Source organism: Pseudophryne corroboree, chromosome 6 (assembly GCF_028390025.1).
Source record: "Pseudophryne corroboree isolate aPseCor3 chromosome 6, aPseCor3.hap2, whole genome shotgun sequence".
Classification (NCBI taxonomy): domain Eukaryota; kingdom Metazoa; phylum Chordata; class Amphibia; order Anura; family Myobatrachidae; genus Pseudophryne; species Pseudophryne corroboree.
Genome location: NC_086449.1, coordinates 796,277,497 through 796,288,417, shown reverse-complemented (window position 1 = coordinate 796,288,417; position 10,921 = coordinate 796,277,497). Strand labels below are relative to the sequence as shown.

The 10,921-nt window shown below is 43.4% G+C and overlaps 1 protein-coding gene and 2 long non-coding RNA genes across 3 annotated transcripts; 1 reads left to right on the top strand and 2 right to left on the bottom strand.

Annotated features, from left to right (window-relative positions):
• Positions 1-1,146: 1,146 nt before the first annotated feature.
• LOC134935750 (uncharacterized) lies at positions 1,147-2,811 on the bottom strand. The gene is made up of 3 exons (XM_063930594.1): positions 2,755-2,811; positions 2,467-2,679; positions 1,147-1,850 (listed from the first exon to the last, which is right to left on the bottom strand). The coding sequence occupies exon 3, from the start codon at positions 1,840-1,842 to the stop codon at positions 1,183-1,185; it is 660 nt and encodes a 219-aa protein (XP_063786664.1). The 5' UTR covers positions 1,843-1,850; positions 2,467-2,679; positions 2,755-2,811; the 3' UTR covers positions 1,147-1,182.
• Positions 2,812-5,974: 3,163 nt separating this feature from the next.
• LOC134935749 (uncharacterized) lies at positions 5,975-7,029 on the bottom strand. Its single transcript, XR_010180386.1, has 3 exons — positions 6,967-7,029; positions 6,679-6,891; positions 5,975-6,062 (listed from the first exon to the last, which is right to left on the bottom strand). It is a non-coding gene; the product is annotated as an uncharacterized LOC134935749 (long non-coding RNA).
• On the top strand, positions 6,742-7,220 carry LOC134935748 (uncharacterized). Its single transcript, XR_010180385.1, has 2 exons — positions 6,742-6,831; positions 6,941-7,220. It is a non-coding gene; the product is annotated as an uncharacterized LOC134935748 (long non-coding RNA).
• The last annotated feature ends 3,701 nt before the right edge of the window (positions 7,221-10,921 follow it).

Genomic DNA, 10,921 nt, shown 5'->3' with positions numbered 1-10,921 from the left:
CGGTTATGTCTAAGTGTTGCTTCTGGAAGTTGAAACAACACAGTATTGTAGAGAATACCTAACATGACACTCACCTTAGCTTCTTGAATGTCCACTCAGGTTTTGGATGTGTTGGAGCCACACATTAAAGCCTCAATCTGCTTCCCTACCGAGGAGTCGGAGTGGAGTGCTGTCAGGGTAGCTTTCTATGAGCTTGCTGGCATGCCCAATGTGCTGGGGGCCATAGATTGCACACACGTTCAGCTGAGATCACCTAAGGGACGCCAATATATATATACTAATAGGCATCTGGCACAATCAACTAATGTCCAGGTGGTCTGTGATGCAAACATAAAAATTATGAGTGTTGTTGCAGGTTACCCTGGTGGCTGCCATGACTCCTTCATCCTCAGTCAGTCATCGCTCTTTGATAAATTTGAGGACGGACAAATGCCTGATGGCTGGCTGTTGGGTATGTTTTAAATGTTTTGTGTGTATGTCTTTTAACCACAAACTAGAGTTTGGATGAGGTGAAAGAATAATCTTACATATGTACTAATGTTGACTATATCTGTTTTTCAGGTGATGGTGGTTACGGCTGCTACTCTTGGCTCCTTACTCCATTGTCCCAACCTGATTCTCCTGCTGAACACAGTTACAATCATGCACATAAGGTTACGCGGAATGTGATAGAAAGATGTTTTGGTGTGCTGAAGTCACGGTTTCGGTGTCTGGATAAATCTGCCGGCCTTTTGTTGTATAGTCCCTCAAAGGTGACTAGAATTGTGTTCTGCTGCTGTTTTCTCCATAATCTGTGTTTAAGTCAACATCTTGCACATGATGAGGGAGAAAGCAGTCAGCAAGCAGAGGAGTTAGATCCATCTGGTGACAGTGTGAGTACAAATGTAGGGAGGCAGGTACAGCAAGAAGTGATCCAGCGATATTTTACAGGTCAGTTTTATTAGGCTGTAATTATCCTTGACTAAACACTTTGCACTACTTTCTATTGTGTTTTTTGTAACTTACTGTTTGTTGTTTAGAGTGGAGTGTACATTGTGCTTAGTTTATGCTAAAAAAACATTTTCAGTCATTTCCCATGAAAAACATACATACATACCGAGCTGCTTCGACAATGTTGGAGACGGACACAGGAAGTTGTGTGTTTGTCAAATACCAAATTTTATTTGTTAATTAACATTGTTGTTACTTTTTGCGCTTGTGTGTGCTGGGTGCTGGATCACTGGCACGTGCTCTTGAGGAACGCCGAACAGGGGAGGTTACTGGCGTTTGGATAGGGGTCGTGGTCCCCGAGCTGGAGGTTACTTGCTGAGCTCCCATCAAAGAAATATTGCTGCTTAAATTATTTAGGCTGGCAATCAGCTGAGTGTTAGTAGCAGTGTGGCTGGCTACAATCCTGGATAAGGTCTCATTCACCACTTGATTGTGTTGAATGAGCTGAACGAGGGCCTGCTGATGGCGCTGTTGCTCATCTATGATTCGGGATAAATGTGCAAGCATTTGGCTGTTGTCAGCCCTAATTTGCTCCATTGAGGTAGCCATTCGCCCAACTTGTACTATCAGTCTGCCCGAGTTGCGACTAATACGCGGTAGATGATGGGGCAGACTGGCAAGGTGTTGTGTATGTTTGGTCAGGCTGGCATTGCTTTGGGCCTGTTGGCTTGTCCAACTGGCCCAAAAATCATCTGGAATTTGGCTTGGGGGCGGAGCTTGTGCCAGTTGGGGACTGATGGATGCTTGGGGTATATCCTGCAACTGTATTGGCTGGCTTGGCTCAACAGGTGTAAGTTGCAGTGTGATGGTTTGCTGTTGGTCTTGGCCCTGCTGGTCCACGTCGGCCATCATGCTGTGCTCTGTATGGGGTGGGCAACATGCAATGTTTTATGTTTTTTATTTAAACAAGGCTAATGCTACACATTACTACATTCCTAATACTCCATTTTTGATTGTTTTACACTTGATTTTAGCAACTTTTAATATTTTTAAGCTATTAAAAAATATATACCAACACAGCCGCAAACATAGACAGATTTGCATAATCCTCACCTAACTAACTCCCCTCCACAGCATTACACTGTTAGATTCCCTCCCCTGACCACGATATAGACTACTTACCTGTCTAGTCCAGAGGAGCCGAGCAAGTAAGCCATCTACATACTGGACAGGTGCGAGGTGTGAACACTAAATTTTTATTTATAATTTATTTTAAAAATTAATTGTCTTACTATTTTTAATAAATGTGCACGTGTGTGTGCTTAATTTTAATAAAAATATGAACTTTTATACAAAAGATGTTGTCGAGAACATCCACTAAGACCTTATATAATATTTTTAAAGCACCTTTAGCAATTGAAGACGGAACAACACATTGCTTGTTCGGGAAAACATGTAAACTCCAAACCAACAAACAACATATTAACTGTACTGTGTATATTATTGCTTATGTGTTTTATTTCTGATTTTACTCACCAGATAACTGAGGTGATCGGGGCTCATCACTCTGAGAACTCGCCAATAGTGCCAGTGGTGGCTGGGGTGACACTGCCGAAAGTCTTCGCCTGGGTGGGGATGATGGAGCCGCAGAATCCGAGCCAAGACGCCGTGTCTTGCTTGGCCTCCTGGGTAAGTGGCCCAAGCCCTGTGATGGGCGCCTTACATGAGCTCGGCTTCCAGAAGCAGAACCTATGTGCAAATTATAAAATTAATTTTTTGTACTTCTATGTGTTTTCAGAATATGTGACTACAGTGAAGACTTACCTGCAATCCCAGCCTCATCCTGACTTGTCTGTGGCCTGTCTGGGCGGCTGGTCTGTGTGACTGTTGAAAAAGGGAGCCAAACATTATTACCATGCTTTGTGTAAAAACAACCACTGCAAAGCATTATTGTACTGTAACCATCTATTAGGTATTGTTTAAACACATTTTGTACGCTTAAGAGCTTCTAGCTTCATGCTTTTGAGTAGAATATCCAAATGTCCATGATGTGGCACACAATAAATATGTTAATTTTTGATTTTTGACTCATATATTGCAGAGATTGACTACTTGCAAATGTTTAAATAATGTAATGTGTCAAAAATTGCACCGCTTTTCTTTTTTTATAAAAAAAAAAAACATTTTTCTTAAAGCAGACAACACAGATGTTCAAGCATTATCGCCAAAAATTAAATAAAAAAAAAACGCTTTAATTTATAAAAAACAGTGCACATGTTTTAGCACTAAAAATAATTGAATAAATAGGCTAGGCAAGGTGAAAAAAGCACATTCTAAACACAAACACACCTTAAGGGAGCATAGGCCTGCATTATGTTTTTTTCTAAAAAAACAAACTTTACACTTTAAAAATGACATTTTCAACATTTAGTGGACATTTTTTAAACAATCTAACAAATCAAACTTACCATCCTGCGTGGGTCGGTCCGAATCCCGGACATGAGTAGCAGACACCACTTCGGCAGGAATCAATGCCCGCACAGGCTCCTCCCAGTCCCGATAGCTTGCACGGAAAGGTGGCCCACCTCCGGTTTTACGTGCCGATTTGGCCTCTTTGGCCATCTTGGCCTTGACACGCCGCTTAATATCATAAAATCGCTTGCGGCACGTGTCCTCAGTCCGCCTCACCACACCCTCACTATTCACAGCAAGTATGACTTGACCCCACAGGACAGACTTCCTGCGGGAGGACACCTTGGCAGCATCCTGACCAAACAATTGGCGATGGTGCTTCATCAACTCACGCACCAAAGCCATGTTTTCAGCATAGCTGAACTTTATATTCCTGCCAGTCTTGGTAGTGGTGCGTGGCTGCGGAGCCACAACACCATCACTATCACTGGAAAATACAGCAACAGGCACCCCCTCCTCCTCCTCCTCACTAACCTCCTCCCTCTCACTACCCCCCTCCACCTCACTACCAGCCTCCACCTCACTACCAGCCTCCACCTCACTACCAGCCTCCACCTCACTAACCTCCGCCACCACACTGACCTCTGAGTCGGACATGACAAACAACAAAAAACACTGAAAAATCAAAACACAAAACACACTCCTCCACTACTCCTACTACACACCACACAGCCAACACACACGCTCACTCACTCACTCACAAACAATGACAAAAGACTGTAAAAAAAAAACAAGGACAAAAAAATAGACAAACTGTGAAAAAACAATACTACAAATATCACAAGACTACTAACACACACAGTACAGCACTCAACAATCACCAAACTCCTCTCCAAATCCACCAAAAACTCCACCAAACTCACCAACTCCAAATACACCTTCCTCTCTCCTCTCCACTAGCTAAACCCACGAGGTGCGGAGTGTTTGGGGCGGTTTTATACTAATCTGCACAGACACTCCTCCTTCACGAATACAACCAATCACGGCCGCGTGACGTAAACGAAATTTAGGAGTAAAAACGCGGCAGCAATTTCCAAATCACTGCCGTAACAGACTTGTGACGCAGTCGTAAAAAAAACAACAACGCGGCCGCGAAATAGCAAACGCGGCCGCAATCTATAGCAGAAAAGCACGAATGACATCGACATCGGAAGAAACGGAAATTACGAATACGACAGCTTAGTAAATTAGTCGTAATCAATTCAAAAAGTTGCAATTTTGCACTGTCGATGTCATTCGTAATTGTACTTGGACATGATTTTGGAAAATACGAATCTTAGTAAATGTACCCCCTAGTGTACAGAAAAAAATATACCCCTTTATCGATTACCATGTCTTAAGCATTCAGGAACATCGATTACATGTCTGGATATCATTGAAGCACTGGCCAGAAGTATTTTCTTTCTGTAGTTGTGACATTTTGGCCACGTTACAGCCGAACAGTCTACAGACGTGTACTTTTGCTTACTGCACTTATAGTGACGTATTTCTTGCACCACAGAATAGAAAGGAAGAACGTTCAGGGTTCTGACCTTTCCCAGAGCAAACCCCCTGATCATTGTGAGTATCTTTAGAGTCTCTCTGTTTAATCCCCTACAACACAACAGCCCACTGTCCCCCATGCTATACAGCCACAGCCTTCAATGATTGTTTTAGATGCTAAACAATTAATACTTCACCCCAATCAGCCAATAAAAGGAGGCCTCAAAGAACTAAGGGGGACATTTACTAAGCAGTGATAAGAGCGGAGAAGTGAGCCAGTGGAGAAGTTACTCCATCAACCAATCAACAGCTCTGTATAATTTTATAGTATGCAAATTATAGATGTTACTTCAGTGCTGATTGGTTGCCATGGCCAACTTCTCCACTGGCTCACTTCTCCGCTCTTATCACTGCTTAGTAATTGTCCTCCTAAGTAGCAAATCAATGTATTCTCAGTTCTTCAAGACTGTGGAAATAAACTTATACTGTACCAATGAGAGCTGTCTAGAAAACAGTGGTGGTTATGTAATAAAATTGAGCTAATGCTGCATGAAAACCACTAAAACCATAGCAACCAATCCGATCTTTGCTTTTATTCTTTTACTTGCACACATCACATGAAAGCTAACTGCTGATTGGTTAATTTGTTTTTTTTGCCCAACAGGTTTGCAGCCTTGCATAATGCTCTTATGTAACTAATAATGTATGTGTGGCCGCTTACCTAGACCGTTCAAATACAGACAATGCTAAATATCCGGGCAGGAAGCCTGTGCCATCTACTTAACAGCCAGTTATAAACCATTCAAGGGTTTAAAAAGGTATTTAAAGTGGACCTGTCACCTAGGTTGGTCTTCAGTATGCCGACTGACGGGATCCCGGCGCACAGTATACCGGCGCAGGGATCCCGACAGCCGGCATACCGACACTTATTCTCCCTCGTGGGGGTCCACGACCCCCCTGGAGGGAGAATAAAATAGCGTAGCGCGCCACCGTGCCCGTAGCCTGGCGAGCGCAGCGAGCCCGCAAGGGGCTCATTTGCGCTTGCCACACTGTCGGTAAGCCGGCGGTCGGGCTCCCGGCGCCGGTATGCTGGCTTGGCTCAACAGGTGTAAGTTGCAGTGTGATGGTTTGCTGTTGGTCTTGGCCCTGCTGGTCCACGTCGGCCATCATGCTGTGCTCTGTATGGGGTGGGCAACATGCAATGTTTTATGTTTTTTATTTAAACAAGGCTAATGCTACACATTACTACATTCCTAATACTCCATTTTTGATTGTTTTACACTTGATTTTAACAACTTTTAATATTTTTAAGCTATTAAAAAATATATACCAACACAGCCGCAAACATAGACAGATTTGCATAATCCTCACCTAACTAACTCCCCTCCACAGCATTACACTGTTAGATTCCCTCCCCTGACCACGATATAGACTACTTACCTGTCTAGTCCAGAGGAGCCGAGCAAGTAAGCCATCTACATACTGGACAGGTGCGAGGTGTGAACACTAAATTTTTATTTATAATTTATTTTAAAAATTAATTGTCTTACTATTTTTAATAAATGTGCACGTGTGTGTGCTTAATTTTAATAAAAATATGAACTTTTATACAAAAGATGTTGTCGAGAACATCCACTAAGACCTTATATAATATTTTTAAAGCACCTTTAGCAATTGAAGACGGAACAACACATTGCTTGTTCGGGAAAACATGTAAACTCCAAACCAACAAACAACATATTAACTGTACTGTGTATATTATTGCTTATGTGTTTTATTTCTGATTTTACTCACCAGATAACTGAGGTGATCGGGGCTCATCACTCTGAGAACTCGCCAATAGTGCCAGTGGTGGCTGGGGTGACACTGCCGAAAGTCTTCGCCTGGGTGGGGATGATGGAGCCGCAGAATCCGAGCCAAGACGCCGTGTCTTGCTTGGCCTCCTGGGTAAGTGGCCCAAGCCCTGTGATGGGCGCCTTACATGAGCTCGGCTTCCAGAAGCAGAACCTATGTGCAAATTATAAAATTAATTTTTTGTACTTCTATGTGTTTTCAGAATATGTGACTACAGTGAAGACTTACCTGCAATCCCAGCCTCATCCTGACTTGTCTGTGGCCTGTCTGGGCGGCTGGTCTGTGTGACTGTTGAAAAAGGGAGCCAAACATTATTACCATGCTTTGTGTAAAAACAACCACTGCAAAGCATTATTGTACTGTAACCATCTATTAGGTATTGTTTAAACACATTTTGTACGCTTAAGAGCTTCTAGCTTCATGCTTTTGAGTAGAATATCCAAATGTCCATGATGTGGCACACAATAAATATGTTAATTTTTGATTTTTGACTCATATATTGCAGAGATTGACTACTTGCAAATGTTTAAATAATGTAATGTGTCAAAAATTGCACCGCTTTTCTTTTTTTATAAAAAAAAAAAACATTTTTCTTAAAGCAGACAACACAGATGTTCAAGCATTATCGCCAAAAATTAAAAAAAAAAAAAAACGCTTTAATTTATAAAAAACAGTGCACATGTTTTAGCACTAAAAATAATTGAATAAATAGGCTAGGCAAGGTGAAAAAAGCACATTCTAAACACAAACACACCTTAAGGGAGCATAGGCCTGCATTATGTTTTTTTCTAAAAAAACAAACTTTACACTTTAAAAATGACATTTTCAACATTTAGTGGACATTTTTTAAACAATCTAACAAATCAAACTTACCATCCTGCGTGGGTCGGTCCGAATCCCGGACATGAGTAGCAGACACCACTTCGGCAGGAATCAATGCCCGCACAGGCTCCTCCCAGTCCCGATAGCTTGCACGGAAAGGTGGCCCACCTCCGGTTTTACGTGCCTCTTTGGCCATCTTGGCCTTGACACGCCGCTTAATATCATAAAATCGCTTGCGGCACGTGTCCTCAGTCCGCCTCACCACACCCTCACTATTCACAGCAAGTATGACTTGACCCCACAGGACAGACTTCCTGCGGGAGGACACCTTGGCAGCATCCTGACCAAACAATTGGCGATGGTGCTTCATCAACTCACGCACCAAAGCCATGTTTTCAGCATAGCTGAACTTTATATTCCTGCCAGTCTTGGTAGTGGTGCGTGGCTGCGGAGCCACAACACCATCACTATCACTGGAAAATACAGCAACAGGCACCCCCTCCTCCTCCTCCTCACTAACCTCCTCCCTCTCACTACCCCCCTCCACCTCACTACCAGCCTCCACCTCACTACCAGCCTCCACCTCACTACCAGCCTCCACCTCACTAACCTCCGCCACCACACTGACCTCTGAGTCGGACATGACAAACAACAAAAAACACTGAAAAATCAAAACACAAAACACACTCCTCCACTACTCCTACTACACACCACACAGCCAACACACACGCTCACTCACTCACTCACTCACAAACAATGACAAAAGACTGTAAAAAAAAAACAAGGACAAAAAAATAGACAAACTGTGAAAAAACAATACTACAAATATCACAAGACTACTAACACACACAGTACAGCACTCAACAATCACCAAACTCCTCTCCAAATCCACCAAAAACTCCACCAAACTCACCAACTCCAAATACACCTTCCTCTCTCCTCTCCACTAGCTAAACCCACGAGGTGCGGAGTGTTTGGGGCGGTTTTATACTAATCTGCACAGACACTCCTCCTTCACGAATACAACCAATCACGGCCGCGTGACGTAAACGAAACTTAGGAGTAAAAACGCGGCAGCAATTTCCAAATCACTGCCGTAACAGACTTGTGACGCAGTCGTAAAAAAAACAACAACGCGGCCGCGAAATAGCAAACGCGGCCGCAATCTATAGCAGAAAAGCACGAATGACATCGACATCGGAAGAAACGGAAATTACGAATACGACAGCTTAGTAAATTAGTCGTAATCAATTCAAAAAGTTGCAATTTTGCACTGTCGATGTCATTCGTAATTGTACTTGGACATGATTTTGGAAAATACGAATCTTAGTAAATGTACCCCCTAGTGTACAGAAAAAAATATACCCCTTTATCGATTACCATGTCTTAAGCATTCAGGAACATCGATTACATGTCTGGATATCATTGAAGCACTGGCCAGAAGTATTTTCTTTCTGTAGTTGTGACATTTTGGCCACGTTACAGCCGAACAGTCTACAGACGTGTACTTTTGCTTACTGCACTTATAGTGACGTATTTCTTGCACCACAGAATAGAAAGGAAGAACGTTCAGGGTTCTGACCTTTCCCAGAGCAAACCCCCTGATCATTGTGAGTATCTTTAGAGTCTCTCTGTTTAATCCCCTACAACACAACAGCCCACTGTCCCCCATGCTATACAGCCACAGCCTTCAATGATTGTTTTAGATGCTAAACAATTAATACTTCACCCCAATCAGCCAATAAAAGGAGGCCTCAAAGAACTAAGGGGGACATTTACTAAGCAGTGATAAGAGCGGAGAAGTGAGCCAGTGGAGAAGTTACTCCATCAACCAATCAACAGCTCTGTATAATTTTATAGTATGCAAATTATAGATGTTACTTCAGTGCTGATTGGTTGCCATGGCCAACTTCTCCACTGGCTCACTTCTCCGCTCTTATCACTGCTTAGTAATTGTCCTCCTAAGTAGCAAATCAATGTATTCTCAGTTCTTCAAGACTGTGGAAATAAACTTATACTGTACCAATGAGAGCTGTCTAGAAAACAGTGGTGGTTATGTAATAAAATTGAGCTAATGCTGCATGAAAACCACTAAAACCATAGCAACCAATCCGATCTTTGCTTTTATTCTTTTACTTGCACACATCACATGAAAGCTAACTGCTGATTGGTTAATTTGTTTTTTTTGCCCAACAGGTTTGCAGCCTTGCATAATGCTCTTATGTAACTAATAATGTATGTGTGGCCGCTTACCTAGACCGTTCAAATACAGACAATGCTAAATATCCGGGCAGGAAGCCTGTGCCATCTACTTAACAGCCAGTTATAAACCATTCAAGGGTTTAAAAAGGTATTTAAAGTGGACCTGTCACCTAGGTTGGTCTTCAGTATGCCGACTGACGGGATCCCGGCGCACAGTATACCGGCGCAGGGATCCCGACAGCCGGCATACCGACACTTATTCTCCCTCGTGGGGGTCCACGACCCCCCTGGAGGGAGAATAAAATAGCGTAGCGCGCCACCGTGCCCGTAGCCTGGCGAGCGCAGCGAGCCCGCAAGGGGCTCATTTGCGCTTGCCACACTGTCGGTAAGCCGGCGGTCGGGCTCCCGGCGCCGGTATGCTGGTCGCCGGGAGCCCGACCGCCGGCATATCGTAGTGAACCCGTCACCTACGCACAGTAATAACAGAAATGCATTATTTAAAAAATCTATAACTTAATAAATGTTAATAAAACGAGGAATCTAATATGCAGCTTACAAAAGTTTATATATTGCAGATTTTGTAAAAGAAAGAAATCTCAAAGTTAAATTGCTTGATTTTCTTGCTACGTTTAAGGGGATGCAGTCAGGATGTCGGCTGTCGGGATCCGGCACTCAGAATGTCTACACCGAAATACCGACACACATCAGAATGCCAATGCCAGAATCCCAACAGCCAGCACAACGAACGTAAGCATAGCAAGCGGTTTAAGGCCTGTAGGGGGGGGGGGGGGGGGTGTAAAGGTGTAGGCACTGGCCGGGGGAGGTTAGGGCTAGGCTGAGGGGGAGGTGAGGGTTAGGCAGTGGGAAGGGGAGTTAGGAACCACCTGGGGGAGGTTAGGTATAGGCACTAAGGGGAAAGGGTTAGCGATAACCTGCTTGACGGTGGGAGGGGGGGCGGTTGGGTTCAGGATGTGGTAAGGGAGGGCTAAGGGGTAAGGGAGGGGGAACACTCTTACCTTCCCCCTGTTGGTATATAAAATTATCGGGATCCGTGCGCTGGGATATCATACTGAACGCCTTATATTGTTACCCATCTACAAGCTCAGATTGCATGGACCAAAAGTAATCTTATTTGGTATGAATTGTATGGAGCCGTTAT

Bases quoted from the DNA above. Each gene is read 5' to 3' on its own strand.
- LOC134935750 (XM_063930594.1), bottom strand. From the start codon at position 1,842: ATGATGGCCGACGTGGACCAGCAGGGCCAAGACCAACAGCAAACCATC.